The 26,470-nt window shown below is 46.0% G+C and overlaps 1 protein-coding gene across 2 annotated transcripts in view; it reads left to right on the top strand.

The window, feature by feature from the left end:
• The window catches only part of LOC144754184 (uncharacterized), a 95,456-nt gene extending 69,553 nt beyond the window's left edge, over window positions 1-25,903 (top strand). For both annotated transcript variants that reach the window (XM_078641768.1, XM_078641766.1), the window contains one exon: window positions 22,891-25,903. In XM_078641768.1, coding sequence (XP_078497894.1) covers window positions 23,268-24,191 — 924 coding nt within the window. In that variant the 5' untranslated portion in view covers window positions 22,891-23,267 and the 3' untranslated portion in view covers window positions 24,192-25,903. The remainder of the gene's footprint in view (window positions 1-22,890) is intronic.
• The last annotated feature ends 567 nt before the right edge of the window (window positions 25,904-26,470 follow it).

Here is a 26,470-nt window from a genome sequence, read left to right as displayed (position 1 = left end):
TTTCGCCCCCGGTCCTCCTTGCGACCTGGCGTCCGTCTCCCCCTCATCAACGCGGGCGCCCAGAGGTGTCATGGGCCGTAACGACGTCAGGCAGTCCAAGATACCTTTTGAATCCAAAAAGACTCCCAAATCGATTCCGGAGCCTGAAGGGGGTCCGACCTCCCAGGAGCCTCCGGATGAAGACTGGAAGACGCTGTTGCTGGGTCTGAAGCAGAGCCTCTCCACGATCGATGCCAAGATTGACAACATCAACACTCGCATGGACAGCGTTGTCTCTAAACTTGAGCAGCACGACACCCGCATTAAGGAAACTGAGGATAGAATTTCCGTCCTGGAGGATGGCGCCACCTCAACAAGTAAACAGGTCACTCAAATGGATAGGCTGCTCAAACTCATCGCTGACAAGAACGAGGACTTGGAAGCGCGGTCTCGGCGCAATAATGTCCGTATCCTGGGCCTTGCCGAAACCACCAACACAGGTAAAATGGAGACCTTCGTGGAGAACATGCTCGTTGAACTCTTCGGTGGGGATTCCTTCTCGTCACATTTCATTGTTGAGCGGGCCCACAGATCCCTGGCAGCTCGCCCGCCTCCTGGAGCAACTCCGCACCCCATCATTGTGCGCTTCCTGAATTATAGGGACAGAGATTCTGTGTTGCGACGGAGGTGGGAACTGTGAACTACGGCAATACCACCCTGTCCTCCTTCCCGGATTTCACCTCCACTGTTCAGGAAGCGAGACGTAAATATGCAACGGTTAAAAAGAAACTCCAGGCGCAGGAGATTCCCTATGCTATGCTCTACCCCGCCAGATTGAAAGTGACTTTCCGAGGTAAATCTCATCTCTTTCAAAATCCCCATCAGGTAGAGGACTTCCTTAAGAGCTGCAGGGCGGAGCGGAATGATGATGGTGCTGCACTGCGCAGATCTAGGTCGCGATCACCGCTGTCACAACAGGACTGAGAGACACTGAGATGGTATGGTCCTCCTTCTCTGTTATGACATGGGCGCGCTATATTGGTCTGGACACACTAGGTTTAGTGCGCTTTGTCCTGTTGTTAGCTCCACTCGGGGCAGAACTGATTGAGACTCCCATATACGCTCGGTCACCCACCTCCGCCCCACGTTAGACGACCGGTTCCCTGTGGTTAGTGGGTGTAAGTAAGGAGGTGGTTCGGTACGTCTGGGGCCCCTAGTTCCGGTCCCCCCTATGGGCGAACCCCTGAGACCCTCCTCCCTCCTGGGAGGTGGTATTTGTGTTCTACTCTGTTTAGGGAGTACTTGGTATGAGTTTTGGGGAACCGGGTGGGGGTTGAATTCCCGGCCAGTTGGGGTTGCCGGTGTGGGTGGGAATGGGTTTTGTTCCACTACCAATGACCTAGTCATTTTGGATTTGTTGTCCCTAGTTGGCACGAGGGGGGGTTGCCTGCGTGAAGTGTGTGCTATGTTCAAAGTTGAAAATGCTTTGGTCCTAAACTGTGTGATTTTATGCTACAAGATGATGCATCTGTATGAATGGGTGACGTAGAGTCTGAGCCGCCTGTGCTTCAATTCCAGCTGGTGTCATGGAATGTTAGGGGACTGAATAACCCCAGAAAGAAGAGACAAATCTTGGGATATCTGGACAGACAGGGGGTCTCACTTGCTATGCTCCAAGAAACACATCTGTTGTCTGATAACACCTCTTACTTTGCATCTCGTTGGGCTTCCTGCAGGGTTTTTTCCTCCTACTCTAACTATGCCAGGGGGGTTACGATCTTGGTCAGGCGGGGGTTGAGGTTTGTTCCTGCGGGGACGGAGGCGGACCCCGGGGGGAGATACTGCATGGTCTGGGGGACTCTACACTCCCATTCGGTCCTTTTTGCCTGCTACTATGGCCCCAACGTCGATGACACCTCATCACTGCTCACATTATGGGGTAAAATTCAGACCCTGGGTATAGGCCATGTGATACTAGGCGGCGACTTTAACGCAGTCGTCATGCCATGCATGGACCGCTCTCACCCACAACCGGCGCACTACTCTCGTACTCAGCGCGCCCTCTCTTCCTTGCTTACTGATCACTCCCTCATTGATTCTTGGCGGCACCTACACCCTTCCCTTAAGCAGGGCACTCGCCACTCGGCAATACACTCCACATGGGCGCGGCTAGACTATGTGTTCTTGTCATCAGGCCTTTCCCCCTGGCTGATCAGGGCCACACACCTCAAGGACGTTCTGACCATTCCCCGGTCCTCATTTCACTGCGCATACCCCTTGAGACCTCCCCGTATCTCAGCTGGCGCCCCAACCCCTCGCATCTTACTGATTCCGCTTTCATGGCTGACCTTGAACAAGACATTCAAGATTTTTTCGACTGGAATGTGGGGTCGGTATCTGACCTCACTGTGGTGTGGGAAGCCTTCAAAGTCACTGTCCGTGGGTGGTGTATCTCTAAAGGAGGTGGTGTACTCAAATCCTTACGGGGGGAACTTCGCAAACTCGAATCCGAATTGCGGGAGCTTGAGCGCACTGGTGCGAGGGAGTCCCGAGGCCACTCTTCTAATGCTCTTCTTCGTGAAAAACTGAACGAATATACCGAGGCGGCGGACAGGGAGTGCAAATTCCTCGGCAAGCAACATACGGCGCGGGTCTTTGGGGAGGGTGATAGGCCCGATAGGGCGCTTGCCTCTGCTGTGCGCCCCCCCTAGGTACAATGGCTATGTCACCACTCTGTTGGATGAGCAACGAACTCCGCAACGAGACCTGCCTGAGCAACTCCGCATTCTTACCAAACATTATTCCTCTCTCTACACCTCTCATAGGTCGGTTCCTATTGACCGGAGTCCCTACCTAGATGATACTGCTATAGCCTGGCTTGGCCCTTCCCAACAAAAATTCCTACACCACATACTCGAAGTGGACGAAATCAAGGACGCCATGTCCATGAAGTCTGGCAAATCGCCGGGTTCAGACGGCCTGCCGGTCGATTTCTACAAAGCATATATTCATATCCTTGCCCCTATACTCCAAAAGGTTTATTATGCCTCCCTTGAGGGTGGCCTTTTGCCCGCGTCCATGCGTGAAGCACTCATCACTTCCCTATTGAAGCCAGGCAAGCCTCCAGAACACTGCCACTCCTATAGGCCCCTCTCGCTACTTAATACGGATGTCAAAATCCTAGCGAAGGTACTATCATCCCGCCTCAACCTGCTAATGGAGCGCCTGGTCCTTCCTGACCAGGCGGGGTTTGTTCCCAATAGGTCGACCTCCCATAATTTACGCACCCTTCAGGCCGTCCTGCAGGACATCAACCCCAGATGCGAGGCTGCGGCGGTATTTCTTGACGCCACCAAGGCGTTCGACTCTCTTGAGTGGGATTACCTTTTTGCCCTCCTTGAACGCATGGGGATCCCTTACAGCTTCCTCGACTGGATTAAGTTGCTTTACGGTGAGCCGCGTGCTTCTGTCCTCCTCAATGGAGCACGATCTGCCTTCTTTCCCATCCATAGAGGCACCAGACAAGGTTGCCCCCTCTCCCCCGTCTTATTCGCGATAGCCATTGAGCCGCTTGCTGCCAAACTTCGACAGCATCATAACCACCGCTCTCTGATATACCCGGAACGGCAGCTCCTAGTCGCACTATATGCAGATGACATCACCCTCTATATAGACAAGCCTCGTGACAACCTTAACCCCCTGCTACGGGAAATAACTAAGTTCGGTGCTATCTCGGGAGTTCAGATTAACTGGTCGAAGTCTGCCCTCTTCCCCTTAACTGATAAGACCACACAATTCCCTCTGGACTATCCTCTGATATGGGAATCTGAGGAACTCAAGTACCTCGGCGTAGTGGTCTCCCGTAATCGTGAGGCCCTCATTAGGGCTAACTATGGCACTGCCCTAGACAAAATCACGGACAACATTACTAAAGGGATTCATCTCCCACTCTCGATGGCAGGACGCATTTCCCTTATAAAAATGGTTGTCCTTCCTAAGTTGCTCTACCTATTCATCAATATACCATATAGCCCAGGCTCCCACTTCTTTCGTGCCCTTGATTCCCAACTGTCGAGACTGATATGGGGGGGCAAACAGGCTAGGATCAGTTTAAAGACGCTGAAGTTACCTTATCACCAAGGCGGGTTTGATGTTCCTGACTTTCGGAGGTACTATGACTGTGCCCAGGCTCACTTCGTGGCATACTGGCTACATCCCCCTCCCTTTATGGCCCATCTAGCGGTGGAGGATGGTTATATGCGTCCCGTTCAACCATCAGGTTACCTTTATACCGACTCGAGTGCGAAGGACCGTGACCCTACTACTGTGGACTGCACTGTCCAGGCCTGGCGTCGTATTGCGGCCCATATGGAGGTTACCTTTCTATACTCGCCATGCATGCCCCTAGCTCACGACCCCAGACTGAGCATAGCCGGGGAGGAGATAGGACGCAAGTTCCTCAAGAGGCTGGCGATTCATACCTGGGGGGATCTCTTCCTCCAAGGGCAGTTCTGCTCCTCGGCGCAGTTTTTTGGGACCCCCCCCCCCCCTCTGTCATGGACACCTTCCTTTATGTCCGTTTAAGGCAGAATGTCAAAGCAGTTCTCCCGAACTTTCCTGAAGAGCCGGAAACCCTCCCCCCCTTACATTCGCTTTTACAAACCGAAACCCCTAAGCACGTGGTATCCATGCTTTATAAACATGCTCAGCCTGCCCCATCGCCTCCCCTGCTCAAGGCCCGCAGCGAATGGGACAAGGAAATGACGCACCGCTCTCTGACGACCAGTGGGAGGAAAGCTGCACACACACCACCGCAGTGACCGGGAATACCCGCTTGCGCTTAATCCACTTTAAATTCTTGCACCGCACTTATTTCACTCCTTCCAAACTGTTCCGTCTTGGCCTCCGAAATAACGACCGTTGCCTCCGATGCGGAGCGGAAGGGGCTGACTTCTTCCACCTGGCGTGGACCTGCCCTGCAGTGGCGGCATATTGGCGGGCCATTTTCAGAGCTTTATCTGATATGGTTGGGATCGGTATGGAGCCCTGTCCAAAAACTGCCTTGCTAGGGCATGCGGTCCCTGCACTGAAAACACACAGAACATTTTTTGCACTAGGACTTTTGTTGGCTAAACGCCAGGTTGCCTGTAGATGGGGCAGAGGACGAGCTCCCAAATTCAAGCTCTGGCTCCATACGATGTCTACCTGGCAACATCACCTGCACAACTATTCTGAACTCTTACCGCACAAATCACGCCCCAAGGATATATGGGGGCCCCTCACTGCCTATCTGCTCCGTCACCAGAGCGAAGATCCGCCTGATACTTGAAGTGCTCTTCCCCTTCCCCCTGTCCCTGGCCTGCTCCTTGCCCCTACCGTACTCCTCCTGCCCCGCCCTCTCCCCTGCTTTCCTCCTTCCTGGGCGTGCGCGCCGGAGTCCGTGCCTGCCTGTTCTCTGTGCCTTGTCCCGATCCCCCCCCCCCCCCCCCTCCCTGTCCCATGGTACTCCTATGCCTCTTCCTCATAGATAGTCCTCCTATACTCTAAGCCCAGCTCCGTAGCCTGCCTCTACTAATGCGGCGCCCTGTTACTCGCGACACCACCATGTTACACGTAGCGTTACACACATGATCTTGGCAATCTACTGACCTCGCAGACTTAGAGATGTGATGTCCCCCCTCCCCACCTCCCCCTTCCCCCCCCCCCCCCCTCCTCCTCTCTTCCCCTCCTATCCCGTGTTAGCCAATAGCATCCCCAGGGTGAGGACCACACTTATTCTGGCGGAGACCACCTCTGTACTATTTTTCTGTAATCTGTGGTACTCCACTCCTACATCCTCTGATCACCATACAAGGTATGGTGGTACATAACGGGTGGGATTGTTCCCAGTTCTATGTTTTTGGGGGGGAAAAATTTCAAAAGAAGCCTCATTTGCACTCTCCTTGTATACGGTCTGCCTTCTCCTACTGCTATGCTTTATGCTCTATCTGACTGTGCTACATTTCTCCCGCGGCCGGCCCTGAAGGGTTGTAGGCGACATGCTGTGTCTAATCATCCTGCCGTGTTGTGTTCAGTATGTGCCTACCTTTACCCTCCCTCCCCATATCTTTGCGAGGCTGCCGGCCTGAAATCTCAGGTTGTAGGCGAAGGCTGTGTGTAGTATGTACTGCTTTAACATCTAATAAAGGCTTCAAAAAAAAACAAAAAAAAAAACACTGCAGATCTATTCGCATGAGGGTAAGACCAGAAGCTTAATGATTTTGCCACCTCAGAAGCCAGCCCAGTGGCCGAAGGTCTGTTGTATGGGGATCCCTTTGTTAAGGAACTCTCCAGATTCTGCTCCTCTTACTGCACGATTGACAAGGCCCAAATGTCACTTTAAAGTGTTCCGGAGAGGCCTTTTTGGCAGGATGAGGTCTTTTTGTCTGGGCTGGTTGTTATGGAGGGAGTGAGTCGGGGATTCTTCCATGGCTCTTGAAAGGGATACTACCCCTGGAGAAGAATTGGTTTGTATGGAGAACAAACGTAACCCACCACCTACTCCCATTCTATCGAGAGGTGGACATCCCGCTTCTGCAGCGTACAACAAGGTGCGATTCAGGATGCAGTATATTCTGGTGAGAATTGTTCCTTTTTTCAAGGTGATCTTGAGGGAGAAGAGTGGGCTTGTTCCTGGACAACTAGAAGCAGATTTCCTTGGACCCATGGGTCCTAGAGACCATTCTAGGATTCATACTGTAATTTTAAGGCACACCAATTCAATTTGGCTATCCAAAACAAATGTATTTTTCCCAAACAGTCTGATAGACTCAAATTCGGACTCTGTTCGACAAAGGGGCAATGTGTCTTTCAGTACCTCATCCTAAGGGGTTCATAAGCCCCACTTGTCTGGTTAAAAAGAAGTGGGCGGATACTGTCAATTTGAAAGATTTTAACATCTGGATATTATGCAGACATTTCAAAATGAAGAATTAATTTGCTAAGGGATATTCTACATGAAGGTGACCTGGAGGCCCGACTGGACCTCAAGGACGCCTATCTTTTCATCCCAATTTTTCCTGCCTCACAGGAGATTACTACAATTCCTGTTGCGAGGTCAATGTCTGGAAAACACGTCCCTTCAGTTCGTACTCTCATCAGCCCCCTGGTGCTTTACCAAACTGATGAGACCAGTGGTGGAGTAGCTGAGAGCTTGAGGAGTGTCTGATGGTCTATCTAGGTGATCTTCTTTTGATGGCCCAAGATCCTTAGACGTCCAAGAACCCACCTTTCATGGACCATTCAGCTTCTGCTGAGTTTAAGATTTTTAATCCACTCGCAGAAGTCCGTATTGTCTCTTGCATAACAGAATTGGAATTTTCTGGTATTCCATCTGGATTAGGTCCAAACACAATTGGTCCTTCCTTCCCAGAGGATTCATAACATCATGAGGGAATTCAGGTCTGCATCGACTCTATCGTTGAGGTCGATCGCTGTGATTGTGGGCTTTCTGACCTCCTCGATCCAGGTCATTTTCTGCATCCCCTCCACTACCAAAGCCCTTCAGAGATTGAAAATTCAACATTTGAGGAAGGGTGTCTCTTACACGGAACAGGTTACCCTTTCGGACAAAGGCAGAACGGAGGTTACATGGTGGTTGGAACACTTGGAATCCTGGAAAGGCTGGGCAATGTTGGTCAGAAGCAGAGCCGAGTCTCCATATCAATTCCCTTTCGCCATCAGGAGTCTCTCCCCGTAAAGACAGATTGTTGTCCATTGCTGAGGATTGACAACATTTTAGCTGTTTGCTACATCAACAAGTTGGGTGAAACGAAGTCCTGTCTACTAGCATAGATTACCAGGAATTTCTGGCATTTCTGGCTGTCATCGCATCTCCATCACAGCGGAATATCTCCCAGGCAAGGGAAACACTACAGCCGATTGAAATTCCTGTCATTTACCGGATTTCAGCGACTGCAAGGACAGCACAAATTGTGAAGTTGCTGGGACACCTACGGATTCAGCTTCCAGAGTGTACCAGTTTGCATCTTGGCTCAATCGACAACTTGCAAAGTTTTTCAGTTGGTGCCCAAATCCGGAAGCCCAGGCTACGGATGGGTTTCTCTAGGACTGGTCTCAGTTCCCGGGTTATACTCTGTCCCCGCTCCTTATAATACCCAGAGTCCTGGCACAAATCAGAAGTCGAAGGTCATTCTCTTGACTCCATATTGGAGTGCTCAGCATTGGTTCCCAGCAGCCCTAACTCTAGCGAGTATTCTTCCTATTAAACTTCCAGTCTGTCCAGATCTCTTCTTGGACCCGGAAGTACTTCCTCATCCCTTAGTCCTGTCAAGTTAACTCAAGTTGATGGCTTGGTTGGTATCTACTCCCAAGACATTTTGCAACAAGCTGTTTTCATCCGACAGGCATGGGCAAGTAGCACCCACAAATGCTATTCCTCAGCTTGGAGGAGATAGTGTGCTTGGTGCAATGGAAGGAGTGTTGATCCCGTGGGGGCAGAGTGTTGTATGTTAATAAGTTTCATTTCAGATCTGGCATCTTTTGATTTAGTATATAGGACGGCGAATAATTTCAGGTCTACGATTTCTGGAGGGGTTGCAGGGGCAGGGTTGCTGGGTGGTGCATGGAAGGCGAGGGGGGCATGGGGTTGGCTAGTGAGGGCTGCTCTCTCCAATTTCTTCCAGCAAGACTGAGTTGTTGCCTCTCTTCATAGAACCAGGATCTGAAGGTGATCCTTCGTGTTTTCTTTAGTTTCCAAGGGGTAACCTGTTTTGATGAGTGTTGCCATTTTTGTGTTCTATGGGTTTGTAAGGTCCTCGGCGGTGGAGAGTTCTGGTGGGTGCTGATTAAGGTTTCGAACTCTTACTGGGCAATACAATGCAAGTTCCTCACCCAGTGTATGGTACTGCTAGATTGAGGGAAGGCCTTTGGTCCGCAGTGTTGAGATTAAAAGGGATTAAATGATTGTCGGTCCAATCGGATGGTAGGATAGAGTGAAGGGTTATGGTGTGCTTGGAGATGATTGCGTCGTGGGTCGAGCCCTTGTTGTGGGTTTGACTATTGCAGTGTTGGGCGAGGACATGTGTTTCCAGGAGGAAGGATAGGGTTTTTACTGCACGACCTTCTGCATTATTCTGGTGTACGTTTTGTCTCCTAGTATGATGTCCTAAGTATTCAAAGGTAGGATATTTGCTAGTGTGGAAGGGAGTTGGGCAAAGATTGTTTTTATGTATGGTGGCGACTCCACCAGGCCGGTAGATAGCAATATTTGTTTTTTGGGAGGAGGAGGAAGGGGGCACGGCCCTCCATTATGAGATGACCGGAATGGCATGGTCTGTATTCACAGGGTAGTGAGGGTATCGTATTAGAACAATATTTTTTCGTATTAGGACAATATTTTTTTAACAAATTTTATTTGAGCCATGATATTCTAAGTGTTTATGAAAACATTGCATCACTGGCATTATCCAGCCCTTGGGAAAGCCAATAGGCCTGGCGTGGATTTCCAGCTTTCAGGATTTGTCCATACCTATTTTGTCACAGTGTTTGTAAATGCTATTGCTGAGGAAGCTGGCAGGCACTTGCCAGTGTATATTTTTTAAAAATGGCTAAAACCAAATAAATGTTTTGGTCTCAAAAAGCACATATTCCCATGGTAGTCCTTGCAGTGAAGAGGTATACTTTGTGTACATGTGCTGGCTGTGAAAAAGCGTAATGCTTCACGGTGAAGTCAGACAATGAAGAACTGGGCTGTCCTCTTGCCCATTCTCTGTGGTATAGTAGGCGTAAGAAAATGGTGAATTAAATCAAATATTTAGGCCACTATATTTACGTCGGAGAATCTTTTTAATCCGTATTCTTACAAACAGCTGTAGTGAGATCTATCCCCTTACAATGTTGTATTCACTTTCTGCAATAACATTGAGCTTTTAAACTCCATACATTAATTTACATTGTTAGACCATGGAATAAATACACATCATATCTGTAAATATTTGAAATCCGTGCAAGTTTCCTGCTGGGTCCACAAATATGATCACTACTAACCTGCACAACTCCACATAAACCAATCACTTATAGTTATCACCATGCCCACAACATACTGGCACTAGCCTTTGGAAGAAAACTGCATGTATACTACTATACCTAATGCAGATAAGGAACGTTTCCACTTACTTTAAAAGTTATGTATTGTAACCTCCCTTTAATTGCTCTGAGAGATCAAATGCACTTTTGCTATTCAAAGAAGGTGAATATTTACTTGTAAATAATGATATATCAACCAGCAGGTGTCCAGCAGGAATTCTAGTGTGGCAATACCCTGGAAAAATTTTGTACACCCACAAACATATGTGCAAGCCATTCACTACCTATAAATGCTTGTAGAGTAAATCCTGTCAAGTGCAGTATGAATCTGTTTTCAGGGTGGTAATTATAATGTTCGGGGGTTAAAGGAAATGAATTTCTTAATGGGAGAAAATGTTGCCCCTGCAGAGGTAAAAACCCGAAACCCAAATGATGCTAATCACTTTTTCTCTCATTCACAGTTGTACAGTATGTACTAATATATTTGAAGATGCAGTGTTCGGAAACATTTCTGAAAACCAGAAATATGAACCGCTTCAATGAAACTGGTTTGATGGGGAGGGTTGTTTGAGGCGTGGGGAATTGCAATAGTTATGTTATCTAGTCAGTGACCTGCCCCTTGAGCTGAATCGTCTTCAAGACCGGTTGTTTCATCTACAAGTCCTCCATAAACAATCCCCCTAGTCTACTCATCAGAAGCTAGCCATCTTGAGGGACAATACCACACCAAGGCAAAGACCTTTCCAAACTTGAAAATGCCAGAAAGAGACCAGGAAAGAACAGAAGACAAACGTGATCAATCTACGCACTCTCCTGGAACAATCTACCTATTAGCAACCTAACAGCCTATCTGTTCTTAAAACTTCCATTTGTTTCTCTCCCTTGAAATTCAGGAATGAAGTGAAGGCTCATCTCTTCGTAGATCTATATCTCTCACTCCTAACCTGTATCTTCGTTCTCGCCCTTGTGTTCAGTTCTCCGATGTTTCCCAACTGTTTGCACGGTGTAAGTACCCACACATAAATACACATTTATTACAGGTGGGCATTTCAAAGAGGGAATATTGAATGGGCATAAATATTGACCTATTTAGTCAGCCAGTCAGACATTTTTCAGGGATTGCTCTGGAGGGTTTCATTGATTGTACAGGTATTTACATAAATCGTTCCTTTAACTCAAAAACACAATTAGACAGCAGAGAGTCTAGGGATTAAGTGGACCAAAACCTGTATCTAGACAGCTGTCCATCTTTTTTCCGTCTGTTCATTCCCTTGACACTCTTTCAATACCTACTTGTCTACTGATTGACTTTCTCTGCTTTGTGGAACAGTGTTTGTGTGCCTGAATGTTTATTGGCTGCATCCTAGCTTCACTATTTTGGTAAATATATATTTTAATTCAGCAACTAAATGAAACCACTGCATTTAGTGGCATTGAAAGAGAAAGTTTCTAAAGATGAACTTGAAAACATTCATAAAGCCCTTCCTCTGCCACCGTGCCTCACCACTGTACGATAAGGCCACGAGGAGCCTAAGGGACAAATCAGTTTTGTGCTCGCCTCTACATGGCCTCTATTGTTATTATAGATGAGCAACTTTATAATGTGAAAACCATACACAAGAGAATTTTTGTATAAGGCACACCCCAGACTGAATTACTTTAAGGTGGTCTTGAACGTGAGGATCAAGTAAAATGAGAAACTGTGAAGTAAAGTGATTTGCATAAGATCTTACAACTTGGTCCAAGAAATAAGCCGGCATTTCGACTAGAGGTTTTCCTGGTTACATCATGTGCAATTTCTTCAAGTTTAACAGCAAAGGATGGAACTTTTGCTTAATTCTGCCAATAGCTTACTAGCGCACTGTGTTAGATAAAACACTGATCACACAGTAAATTAATCGGATGCAAGGTGTCTTTCATTTATTTATTTTTTAAAGGAAAAGTTGAGTTGTCTTAAGTGAATACCATCTCATTGCGCAGTCCCAGCAGTATTCTGGGGCTTGTGATGAGAGAGGATGTAAGGTACATGCCCTTTCTGCTGGTACCAGCTAGGGTGGCAAGCAGCTGCAGATGGCGCATTTGCACCCTGTGCACCAGATTGACTATTTTTTGACCCAAGGCAACACTGCACCAAAGTTGCTGCTCTGCTTTTTAGGTCTTGCTGATCCAGCGAGCAAGCCTTGTCAGCGAGACATTTCGTAAGCCGCTTTTGGAAGTGCTTTCAAAGCGGCGACCAGCTTACCTGCACAAGCACGCATGCGACGTGCACAGCACTTTTTTCCGCCGCGCGCACGCACAACTCGCGGGTTTTTAAACAAATGTATTTCAGTTTTGCCGCGCGGTGAATGCTTGTTTTTTTTAGCTAGCGCCACGACTCGCCCCTGAAAATGCACTCCAGTTACACGCATTAATGACGATGCCCCTTTGCCGCCTCCCCAGTTCAGCAGCTGCATGCAGTCAGTGGGCACTGGGCTGTGTGTTAGAGAACTTTAGCTAGAAGCCGTGGCATGGCTGCAGGAGAGGCTACCAGCTGTGGGCAGTGACCAAGTGTGACTGTGTGAAGTATGGCTGCACTGCGTACTGCACAGGGGCATGTTGTGCCACATCGTGTTAGCCGAAAATACATTTTTAGCTCAGTCTAATTGATCGAAAGTGATGAAGCAAAAAACTGTAAGGATTAGAAATTGGCACCCACCGTGTTCTGCCTCTTATCGTCTCAGTACCGGTGTTCCTGTTGGTCGGAGCTCACTAACACTAGTGCCACAAATTAGTTGTTTGTCTGTGGCCAGTGTGTGCTTAGCAGAGTTTTGCTGCCATCTTAATCATGGCACCAGAGGTACAGGGCTCTGATGTGGCTGGCGACAGCAGCGTACAGCTCGAGTGAATCAGTACTGCACCCTAAAGGACAACACGCCTGTCCTGCATCCCTACCGTGTAGGCAATGTTGCTGAGAGGCTTCTGGTCAGTGCCGGCTGAGCAGCAACAGGAGTTTTTATTTCAAATTCCTGTCACAACCAAGAAAGGCTTCAGGCGCGCCGCAGAATACGTAAATTCAATGAATTCTACGACCACCTCCACACTTCTCCCCTGGTGTTGGGGGTTCCCTGGTGGCCATTCAAGTCATGGTGAGAGTGAGAGCGGGCACCGTGTGTCTAAAGGCATAGTGCACAGCTCTAAAAGCGCGTCACGCCATGACCTCTCACCCTTACTACAATCTAGTGCTGGAGATGGGCCAGTCTTGCCCCCAGCACATCACAACACTGTCAGATCACCTGTCTGCAGTGAGTGACCCCACAGACTACAGCTAAAGTGACCAGGCTGAGCAGCAGGAATGATTTACCCAGCACTCCATGAATCCGTGGGTGATTCAAAGATAAAATAGTGATTAATCATGTTGAATTTCAATCCTAATATATACACTGGCCTACAAACTATTATGAAAGACATCAGCTGCATGTAAAGTGCATAGTATGACCGGAGTCGACATGACTGAGCTGGCCTGTACTGTGATGATGCTTGATCTGTCACTCACACTAGTACCAAAGTACTTATATCCTAATTTTATTTAGTCAAATTACACTTCTGCTTCAAGTTCTGTACTGACTAAGCTCAGTAGTCTAGAACTTTGGTTGTTCATTAGGTGGTGTCCATGGTCTGTGGCGCACTTCTTCACCAACTCCTTTACTTTTAATGAACCGTCAATTTGGCATTCATTTATCACCACCCGGCCCTCCTGTGAAGTTCTTGCCCTTCCATTTCTGATGCTTTGCAGCGGTTTGAAATTCTTCCTAGAGTTTCTGGTTTCTCAGATGGCTGTAACTTCTGCTATTTAAATGTTTTCCCTCTTCTTGGCCGGATTTTACTCGCAAGAAAGTGTCACTCATAGTTGGTGCAATGTCACTCATAATTGCACTGAAATTAAGAAAATGTCACACATAAACAATGTGATACCTTAAATGTAAGAGTTACCAACAGGCCCGTAATTTTGTTGTTTTCAATTGAAAGTTTACTATTATAAACATGTAGGATGGGTCTGTGGGGAGATGTACATTTACTCTTGTTGCCTTTTAATAGTTTGCAGACAAACATAATCTTTTGTTGTTGTTGTAAAGATGCATATACCACCCACATGTACCCCAGCAACACACACTACCCAAATGCAACCCACCAACCCACACCATATAACACACCACAAAAATCTACACCATGCCACTGCCCCCACGTCACTGCACAAAGCAGAACTTAGACACCAAGTTTGCAGAACATTGCACAGTAACCACACTGCTCTACAACATACCTTAAACACATTGCGAAAGCCAATAGCTCTGGCTAAACACTTATAAGGTCCCAAAGGCGAGACCTATTGGCTATGCCCTTGCTTGTTGTCAAAGGAAAGGAAAAGAGAAAGAAGTGGCATACCTACTAATACAAGGTGCAATTTTTCTTCCCCAGCCCTGGCATACTATGGCAATCATGTGCCAACAAAAATAACCTTGCACCATAATGCAAGGGTGTATGCTTTCTCTGAATACAGTGCACAAACAGGCCTAAAACGCCTTATCCTCTTTGGATGGGTGCTGTCCAATGCAGCACATATGCACATTCGGAAGAATGAGGAGAAATTAAAACATTTCTCCTTGTTCAGCCTTCAAGGAAGTGTAAGATTTTGGGCAAATCTACTAATATTTGCAAATAGGAATTTGAGTCAAAGCTCATAGGTGGTTACATGGAAACACCCATGCGTTGCCCATGGAATGCCCCCTTTATTCAAAGTAATGCAAAAAAAAAAAGCAACTTTGCATTACTTTGGAATCCTGATTTGTGTTGGCTAGTAAATCCCACACTAAGACTCTGAGCCAGGTTTCAGTCACACAAACCTGGTGCAGAGTGTTAGTAAATTCGGTCCGCAGTGGAAGTAGCACCGTCCTGCATTGTGGCATTGCCCGTGCGGATCCTTAATTTGACTAAGATCACCCTTTTTGGTCAAGGACGGAAGCTGGGATTTGAACCCCGGTTTCCTGGTTATGTATTGTGCTACTTAGCCAGAAATTTAGCCACAGGATTGCTTTTCCATTTCTCATTTTAAACTTCAAAGCAATGGACCGTATGTCTTATTTGGTACTCCCAGGGGCTAAATAGTACACTGTGTTAAACAAATAATATATGGTAAATCCCATACATTTCTATAAACAATGATCCAAGCTAAAGAAGGAAATTCAGTGACATTAACAGTTTCATTCTCCACACCTGTAGTTGCTGGCACCCTGCCATGGTTAGAAAGAATCTTGGAGGCAAGCATCTGCAGTTCTCAGATCATCATGTGGGGCCGTATTGGTTTGAAGCAGCACATCAGCATGACCACCGTGCGTGTTGAAACTGCGGGGTGCAAGCAGGAATGGAAGCGGTTTCACTGCACAGCAGCAGTGCTGCAGTGACTGCAGGTTCTGTGCTCCAGGTCGATCAAAGGCAGCAACAGCTTGTCTGACTTAAAAAATGAAAGGAACACGGAAGGGTTACCCACTGGGATAAATAGTGGGCTGGGTAGCTTAGTTGGCTTAAATACCTAACGTGGCTGTAAATACATACAACATCACCATAAGAAAAAGCGGGAAAGGATGGAGAGAATCCGGAGCAGGACCAAAGAGTGACAGCAAATTTAGCACAGCGCACAGCTAAGCTGAAAAAAGACTGCCATCGAAGGGGCACCAATGGCCGCAGCCATGCAAATGGCACTCGTCACAAGGGGTTTCCACACAGAACTTTAGAGGGTTCCAAACCGGTAGTCTAGAAACACAACCCGGTTATGGTAGTGGAGTAGGAAGTGCTAATATAACTGTAGGCTTGGCCATCTGGGCGAGGTCCTACTGTCTAAAGGCATACCATGAGCAGCAGAGGTTAGAAAATTAGGGCCAGCCACCACAAAACCCTACATGACAGGATATGATTAATGCCCCTCCCCAGGGTGTGGTTCACTGACCGTAGCATCTAGAAAACTGCTTAAAAACAGACCGCCAGGCCCCGCAGCCAAAGTCAAATGGGCCGTATTCTTGTTACCAAGCCAGAAGAACTCCCTTTTTATTTTCTGGATCATGTCTGCGCTGGATGCTTCCTTATGCATGCTGCCCTGATTGCACCCCAAAACGCTCTATAGGTCTCCAAAGCAATGGAGCTTTCAGTTTTAGGTTAAGCTATCCTTGCGCCTGGGATGTTGAGACCCACAACCACACACAAGTCCATCAGATAAGAGACCTCAGCGTGATGACTAGTTTGAGACTCCGGTTGGGGTCCGCTCGACCGTTCTTCTTTCCGGTGATCGACCAAATGGGCAACAATTTAATTAGGTAGTGACAACTATCTAATCTGAGAAGTTTAAGAGACTCCAGCCAAAAGCTACGGTCATTGGCCCCTCCGGAGGCACAAATAGAAGGTGGAGTGTGGTCTGAGGGAGAGGAGTGTGCACGAAATGTGGGCTGCCATAGTGTTCCCCTGCTCCAGATGGAATACAGGTCACCAGGTGCAATCCCTCGAGGCTCACCTCTATTCAAAGCATATGCCATTTGCGTTGTTCCAACATTGTTGGCACAATCAAGGAGAAACAGCAGGCCCAGACTTCTGATCCCACAGGTGCGGTATAGGAGTTAAGATCCGCCACAAAGGTTGGGCCATCTGGCAGCATGGTCCATGTTTAGAGGAGTCTGCCTAGCTCGAAATATGGGGAAGGATTGGGCTTGTAAAGCCAAACGTGAGCGGTAGGAAAGGGGTTCACAGAGCAGCCGCTGGCCCGCTCCCCACGAGGCAATGGAAACCATTAACTATGTGCCCCAAGGGAACACCCAAAACAAAATTCCCCAAAACAAACCCAAAGGAAGATTCCAGACAAAGGTGGGGTCGAGAGCAGCTAAAGCCAGGTCACTGACTCCACAAGGGAAAGCCTTGTATTGCATCACAAGAGATACACAAACATAAAAACATGTTCCTGTGGCATGTTGCAAGCCCCGCTTCCCACATTTTGACGCACATGTAGCGAGCAAGAAGGTGGCCTCTGGAGGGGGACGGCACTGCAACCATGATCTTATACATGGCCAGCGTGTTTTTGGAAGGAAACAAAATAGTGATGCCACAAAAACTGAGGTACTGGGTTTTCTTAAGAACCGGCACAGAACCAGTAACCCAGCGGTGTCAGGGTACACCCAGAGACCTCGAGTTCCTCCTGATTCAGACCTACAGAAACTCAGAGTCTTCTAGGTGAAGTCAAGGATCGATTTTATTGGCTGCAACCAAGGTAATAAGTGTCCTAGAAGTACAACACACGGGGAGTATATTCTCAGGAGACTGCTCAAATTTACAAAGTCAGGCTTCTCTTTTTATACACAATTTTAAGCTTCAGGCAAACATTCTTGGTTGTAAAGTAAATCGTTAACATATTTCCAATACAAAGAAAAAGCAGAGTCATGATGACATGTCCATATTTCACTTTGTGCTGCCTACAACAAATCACTCGGCAGGGCCCAACATTTCATCAGATATCGGTGGACCCCCAATAAAACCGGGCACCTCCCCATCATAAAGAAAATGAAGAGAAAGGAGTGGAGACAGATGTGAGTGAGATACGGCAGGTGTGCGTGCTGAAATGGTTTTATGGCTGGTTGAGCCTTGATGTTATCTTGTTCGGCCACTGGGAGGGGAACTGACCTAACGAGTTCGGCCTGGGGCAATGGTTCCAACTTGTATAGGTCAACGAAAAGTCGATTAAGGAGTATGTGTCCTTGTGGAATTGAATTCAGCTGGATTAAGGCCTATGAAAAGGGCAACACACAAGATGGCTGCAGTATATAAAATGGAAGCCAAGGGTTCTGAACGGAAATGACGATTTCGAAGTGAAATCGTCACTCGAATGTGCTGAAAATATATGTACATGTTGTGCTCGTCATTCTCGGTCTTTTGATACCAAATTCGTCATACTTCGACGAAGTTTTGATTCTCGAGTCCACAACGATTACGAATCCAGAATTTTCAGAACCACAAAACCTGGCTAAAGCCACAGTCCCGTCCCTCCCGGAGCTCATGGAACCACTTATCCACTTCACCACATACCGAACGTTGACTTGATCAGCTGGAGCTAAAATCGCAGAAAAAGGTCTGAAAAGACCCTAATAGATTGGGAAGTGGGCTCAACGCTTATAAAACTAAGATCTGTCCGATTAATAAAGTTATATCAACCACCCTTACTCCCCTAATACCTAAAAGACACATCCAACAGGGGTCCCCTTCTGATACCTTACTAGATGGTATATTGATGGGATTGCTCCCTGTGGTAAAATACAGGTTCCCCAGAACTTTTATGGAGTGTATAACTGAACTTAATTAACAGACAACTAAGTTCTTATTCACAACAGGTAGCTGGCAAGCGACCTCACAGTCCACGAACGCCGACTATTCATCCACTCCCACGACTCAAGGAGAAAAAAGCATTGTTGAACTTGTGCAGATGGAAGAAGGAATAAAAGCAGGCCCTCAGCGAGGGGTATGTTCAACACCCAAGGGCCTGCATGAGGAGGGGAAAAGTGAGCTGTTCCAGCGTGCGGTCGAGTCCTTCCATGGAATTGTCACCCTAGAACTGTTACAAACTGAACTTTTACGTACTGGTCAGAAGGAACACAACCATCCGAGTACCACAGATGACTCCCAGGGGACCCACACCTAGACCTGCAGGGTTGCAGCAAAAACTATCTATTTGGTTGTGTACAATCTGCTTTATATAGGTAGTCCCACACTGGAGTACTACTGAGGATCTGGTGAGTCAAAGGAGTTTACAAAAGGGGAACTGCAGCGTCTGTGGGGATCCCTCACTTGGTACCTAGAATTACACAGACCAACTCCAGCATCCCCCATGCACTACACAGTGCCCTTTTCCATAATACATGGTACCAGCACATGACCACAATCTGCTCCCAGGCATCAGCCAGATCATGGTATGTCTGTTAATCCAACAGCCAGTTGGTGCAGACAGAATTTTGCTGTCCCAAGAAGTCGCCCCGATAGAGCAAAATGTCTGGTACCCCTCTACCTATGTAGAATAAGGGCCACGGTCCATCCCAACAAATCAGAACCACACAGTGTAGTGGTAAACATAGCCAGATATAATCCCAACATCGCTATACACCTTGTGGAGTAGTGTGGCTCACTGGTTCTCACTGGTTAGAGACGGCAGACCCGGGAGCAGAAGTTGGCCCGGGACCAGGGTTCAATTCCCGACACGGGGTCTGCGGACTCGATAATTCTCGCTTCGGTGCTTACTTTAATCAGGGGTCACACTCTGCAACTCTGGGCATTAGCTTGCCTAATCTCCACAACGGCCCCAGCACACAAAGGATAATGGGTCGCACATAGGGAAGTGTCAAATGAAAGTATGACCACCCCATGTAAGAAAATATAGGACACTGAGGTGGGAGGATACACTTGGTTAGAATAGAAAGGGCAACCCCTGATTGTACGGAAACCAACACTGTATTCCTTATGTTTCTGAGGAAAACACGCATCTCATGGACATGGTAATTGGAGTGATATTATATATTGTGGATATGTAACTGGGCACCACCATGCTAGTGGATTTCTACTGGCAGTGTGGCGAGTAGGACTACACATGGCTTAAACCCAAGTAGAGGGAATTTTGTTCCCTGGTCACCTTGCTCACCCAACGCTGGTCATTCCTGGAGAAGAGCTATGAGACTTGTATCAGCACCCACTAAGGAGAAAGGCAACCATGCTGCACCAAGCTCGGGAAAGGGAGCTGTGGGCTGTTTTGGCTGGGCTCAATTTGAAGACATTCCAGAATAATTTAGACTGTTCATGGAAGCACAGCTGCTGCCCTTTTTCACCCAGCGGTACAAAAGGGGGGTGGTGATGGACGGATTATCTGAACCATTCAAACACTCGCACCCAGTCAACAGATCTGGATTTAATCCATCACCGTTCTTTAGCCCACTCTGCCACCCCAGTTCAGACATGGCCATATGCAAATCAGTCTGACACTGTGCCTCATGGGAACAGTCCAGCCTGAACTGCCAAGCCATGGTTTCCCTGGACCGGAAACAAGCTTCCTAGGACCGGTTTCTTGCATTTCAGCCAGGCTTGCTTGAATGCAGCGGCAAAGTGAGCAAGGGACTCACATCTGAGCATACCCTGCCACCTTATGGCGAACAAAGCGGTACAAAAGGGGGATTTCACCCAGCAGACAAGCAAATGCCTGCAGGCTGCAAGTAACCCTGTGGGGGATGCTCAAAATGATGCAGTTGCGTTATTCCGATTGAGAGTAACGTCACCAAATGCACTCATGAGTGCATTTGGTGACGTTACTCTCGATCGGAATAACGCAACTACATCAATTTACTTTTCCTTATACTCAGAAGGAAGTACCAAATAGCACCAACATACCTGCACTGAACGTATATACTTTGATACTTACAACCAGAGTGTGACGATTCTTTATCATTTTTTCTATTCATTTTCACGGATGCTCAAAATGAACAGCACTGAGCTCTTCCTACACTCTATAAAAGAAGAAATCCGAGCAATCTACCTCATGCTGATGCAGCACCAGTATGTTCTGGATTTAATGATTGCAATGTAGGGAGAGGACGGAGCAGTTTGCTGCACATTCATCCCAGGGAATGGCACAGATAATGGAACACTGACACTTGCCATCCAAGCACTGCACAATCTACAAACAGACATGCACAAAGGAGGTGCCCCTGAGCAGGAGTGGCTTTCGAATTGGTTCTCCTGGCTACCACAATAAATATCCAGTTTAAGTAAATCACTGTTGCCAGTTATCATTGTGTTGTTATTAACATGTGGGCTTATACAATTGGGGATGACCTGTTCTAAAAATGCAATACTCACACTGGTAGAATGTAGGTAAATAGGAGGGTGGTAGTTGTCACAAGTGAGCATAGGGAACAGGCACCAAATAAAGCAATTCGTCTAATCCATGAGTTAGGTTGTGTAGTTGAAGAATTGACTAGAGGAAGGGAATCTTAATATGGATGCATTCATCGATGAAAAGAAGACCTGGAAGCCAAGGCTTAGGGTTTGCTGATTGATCTGCTACATGCAAAAAGGAGTGTAGGTGTGGCAGCATGCTCAGGCCGCAAACGCTTGATCAATCCCACAGATAGGCGCAGCGACATTACAAAGGTCCAGGGATAATGCCCCAGTAAAGCACACATGGCCACAGTGGGTACATGTGTTCCTAAAACACCATAAATCAAATGCCTCCTGATTTAGGAACACCTAGCCAATCCGGGCCCACACACATAGTGATCACGCGCTCCGCATACGCGACATCTAGAGACTCTATTCACTGGCCGCTTTGTGTCCACGCAAGGTCAAGACCCACCTGTAGTTACCAGGTTTAGAAAGAGACCATTTGACTCCCAAGGCAGCAACCAATATTCCTCACCATATATGGTACGACAAGCTTTTGCAACTCTTCATGTTTTGTATTTAAGAACGACTCTTACTATTTGTAGATTGAGACCGCCCTCAGACAATGTACCTGTAACTTCTCCCGGTTGTAATGTTTAATTAAATGAACTGTTCCTGTTTTGCAAATGCCTCTTGTCTTTTATTTGAGGGATTTCGAACTTCAGCAACAGAGGCACCAAAAGGATCCTAAATGTGTCTCTAGATCTGGGGATACATAATCAAGCACACATCAGGAATGTGCAAGCAGGAATGGTAAGGGGTGTTGAGTCTGTTGGCGACGAGTGGAACAAGAGTCATCCAGAAGAAACTGGGGTGGGAGAATCATATCGAAGGTTCTCGGCACGCTTGTACAATAAGGCTCGAAGGGAGGAATTGTTCTTGAGGATAAAGTCTCATAAGATGTCTGTGGAACCTCTTATTTAAGAAGTCGACCGTGAAGTACAGTGTTTAAACTGTGCGACTTTCAGCAATCACAGTCTGGGGTGCCCTCGAAACGAGTGGCAGTTTAAATATACTAATAATCACACATCCATATAACCAGGCATAAACAATCACTGAACAGTAATATTTGGCAGAAGGGCGCACTGGTCGGAATGGATCCTGGATGGTTACATACCTACTGCCCCATTCTGTAGTGGGTAGAAGTAATATGTGAATGGTACAACAGACCAATAAATGGAGCGCTGAAAGCCACTTTAAGTTAGTTCATTATGCATGTAATTTTTGCAACATAAAAGGTCTTGGCTTATAGCAGAAAAAAACTGAAAATGGTGCATGTGTTCTCCTTCTCCTATAGGTGTGCACATTTGTGGAGAAAAAGTTGCATACCTTCAGAATGTGGTCACAGAAGACTCATCATTACACCCTATTTTCTGATGTTCGGCATGGGAAAGCTTATATATCAGAAAGGGGAAACGTAGTGACTTTGCAAAAAGCTCACTCTTATATAATTTTTTAATGCAGTGTGATAATAGGAAGCATTCACTGGCTAAGAAGTGAGGCATATTGTCACTATGGATTTAAAATTGTAGTGTGTCATGGGGAGAGGGTCTGACTCCCATAACAAGGAACCTTCTATGGTGTCTTGGTTACTCTTTGAGTCCACACTCCTCGCTAGAAGGGGATCACGGAAGGATCATGTGATCCTTCAGTGAACTCCTATCAAGGAGTGTGAAACTTTACTTTACCTATTGCATCTTCACATTGAAAGTGTATCCTACAGGTTCTTCAGTGCACTTGTCTATATGGACTAACAATGTTTCATTACATGCCAATGGATTTTTGTGATGGACTCTGCATTTCAGCTTATTCTGTGTTTTGTTTTTCTTAATCTAACAGGTGAAAATGCAGTAAGAAATGAAAAAGGTAAAGGCATTAAACAAAACAGTAACCATAAAATAATGGAAGACTAGTGGTTTGCCAAAGTAGGCTTCTACAGCATAAAACCCAAACCGCCCAATGAGGTCTGCACTTGGTTCTTCGTCATCTAATGATATACATAGAAGACTTAAAACGCTGACATCCTGAAGCAAGTCTGATGAGGTGCTCATTACGAAAGAAGAGCTAACCTGGTAACAGAAAGAACAAACAGGAGAGAATCTGTGTGAATATCTAGAATGTGACAAAACGTTTATTAGGCAGAAAGCAAGTTTGGCATCAGAAACTTCTTACTGGGGAAACACCATATTGATGGACTGACCGGAAAAGTGTTTGCAATGGAAGACCTAGAGCAGGATCAGATCATCATTGTAGAGGTGAAACCATATATATGTACTGAATGTAACAAAGTGTTCCAAAAGGAGAAGAATCTAAAGCAGCATAAAAAAATCCACAACTTGGAGAAACTACAAAAATGTCCCGAATGTGACAAAGTGTTCCGAAGGGAGAAGAATCTCAAGCAGCATAAAAAAATCCACAACTTGGAGAAAATGCATAAATGTTCTGAATGTGACAAAGTATTTACAACAAATGGAAACCTTAAGCGACATCAGAAAATCCACACTGGGGAGAGACCATATCAATGTACAGATTGTGACAGAGCATTTATAGCAAATGGAGAGCTGAAGCAACATCAGAAAGTCCACACTGGAGAAAGACCATTCATCTGCACTGAATGTGACAGGGCATTTATTAGAAAGACACGCCTACTGCAACATCAGAAACTCCACACCGGAGAGAAACCTTATGAATGTACAGACTGCAACAAGGCATTTATTACAAGGCAAAGGTTAATACTACATCAGAAAGTCCACACTGGGGAGAAACCGTATGCATGTTCTAAATGTGACATGGCCTTTATTACCAATGGACACCTAAAGCAACATCAGAGTGTTCACCTAGAGGAGAAACCCCATAAATGTACAGAGTGTAATCAAGTGTTCCGAAGGAAGCAGAACCTAAAACTGCATCAACAAATCCACACGAGTGAGAAACAATATGAATGTACAGAATGTAGTAAAGTGTTCGGAAGGAAAAAGAATCTAAAGCAGCATCAAAAAAAAGTTCACTCTGGTGAGAAACACTATGAATGTACAGAATGCAACATGGCGTTTATTACTTTGCAAAGGTTAACACTGCACCAGAAAGTCCACACGGGGAGAAACCACATCACTGTATTGAATGTAGAGTGGCATTCGTAATAAATGGAAAATGTATCCGACTTCTGAAAATCCACATGGAGAGAATTCCTATGCATGTACAGAATGTAATAAAGACAAGATGAATAAGCTAATGCAGTATCAAAAGATCCACACTAGGGAGAAACCAATATTGATGTGCAAAATGCGACAAAAGATTTATTACAAAACGTAATGACAGAATGTTCACGCAGGAGAGAAACAATATAAATTTATTAAATGTGACCATGCATTCATAAGAAAGAGAGCTGAAGCGACATCAAAGGTCCACTTTGAAGGCTACACTGAATGTGGCAAGGCATTTATTGGCAATGAATATTTAAAACCTCAAAATCCTCACTGTGGAAAATCTAAACAAATGTGACTGTGTTCTTAATAAAGTAACTCTATGAATGTACAGATAGTGACAAGGCTTCTATTAGAGGTGCACAACAAATGTACTATCAGAAAGTCCACATGGGGAGAAACTTTATCGGTCCACTCCTGTGACAAAGCATTTGTTAAATAAGCAACCCAACACCAAATCAGAAAGTTCACATGAGAGAGAAATGATATCCATGTACTGAATGCAACAAAGTATTTATTAGAAAGTCACAGCTAATGCACCACACAGGCAAGAAAGTCATGACGCAGAGAACCACATCACAATAAATGTGTCCAGTAATTGTTCAAAAAAGGAAGAATGAACATAACCTCAACGTCCACCGTGGGGAGGAACCATATAACTGTACTGAATGTGACAATTCATTTATTGGTAGGGTACAGCTAATACAATGACAGTAAATCGACATAAAGGAGAAAGTTATGACGGTGGAGAATGCATATTACTGCACTCGATGTGGCAATGCATCCTTTACAAAGGCAAAGCTAGTGCTACATCAGAAAGTCTTTACTAGTGGGACATCTGTCCTCCACACAGGAGCGACGCCATAGCAGGCCTCAATTTACTCCCCCACTCGCTATGCATAGGAATATACTGAATTTGACAAATCAATTGTTACAAAGGGACTATTCATGCAGCATAGGAAAATACACACTGGGAAGTAACCAAAGCAATAAATGTGACTATGTACTGATCGCTTTTTCTTGCAACGCTTTTTTTTTTTATTCCACAGGAGGAACCTAATGTGTCCACATGCATTCCAGGGAGAAACTATATCCGTCTTCATTGTGACAAGATATTCATTGCTAATGCTGGATCAGAAGTTATACATTGGGAAAAGGCCATTCGAATATTATAAACGTGAAAGAGCATTTCCTACCAAACGCTCTTTGAGGCATCGAAAGGCCACCTAGGTTTCAGATGCACTGATTGTGAAGTCTTCAGTTGTAATGTCAAATATTCCACACCAGTACATAGATATAGGGAGAGGAAATACCTAAACAAATTGTGGAACAAAGAAACAGAAATAATAGCAGTCAGGAGTGCCAAAGGATTAGTCAAGAAAAGGTCCCAGGACACCTTACCCACAAAGGTGACAATATGCAGACTACAGAGAGCATCAGACTTTGGCAAAATACAAATGTTACAAAAAGAGCTAGATTTTTCACTGTTCCTAGCCTATTATGGTGTAAGGACTATTGTGGCTACCAAGTGATATGACCTAGCTCTGCCTATTTTACCCAGTTATGTGAGGTTTGTTCTGAAGGCCTTCTAGGGCTCGCATCCACAGTTATAGGGAAGTTTGTGATAATAAAATTCAGAGTTTATCTAATTATCTTGTGTTTGTGCTGTTTATCGTTGACCTTTAGTTTCTTTCATTAACAATGCTGCCCGAGAGAGGACAAGTGGAGTTTTGGGGTTTGTTGAAAGTCAGATGCCACTGGCCTTAGAGGTTTGCAGCCCACGATGAATGTATCCGGTTAATTGTTTCATACGGGACAAGAGCTACCAGCAATTGTTTCAGATATTGCAGGACAGCTTGCTGGACAAACCTTGAATAAAAGGCCTCTACTTAGAGCAGTGATTACAGTCTCCTATAGCACGTGTAGGCAACAATTGTATTCTTTCTACTGTACCAACTGCAATCCTAGATGTTTGAACACTAAACTTTCTTATGCCACATAGTATATTTAGTTATTTACTTTTCTAAAGTGCTCTAGTGTCCATTCAGGCTATGCCTGCGCAATAGAAAAAAACAAACTTGTTTGCCTGAATAGGGAAAGACAAAACAACATTTTTATCTCTCCACAAGCCTTCTTCCATAAGGATAATCTCTGTGGCCATCATTGGGGAAACATGGGAGGGTGTTAATTAGGAGACTCAAACAGAGGATTTATAA

This window comes from Lissotriton helveticus, chromosome 5_1 (assembly GCF_964261635.1).
Source record: "Lissotriton helveticus chromosome 5_1, aLisHel1.1, whole genome shotgun sequence".
Lineage (NCBI taxonomy): Eukaryota > Metazoa > Chordata > Amphibia > Caudata > Salamandridae > Lissotriton > Lissotriton helveticus.
The sequence above is the reverse complement of the archived record's forward strand: the minus strand, read 5'-3'. Positions and strand labels throughout refer to the sequence as shown.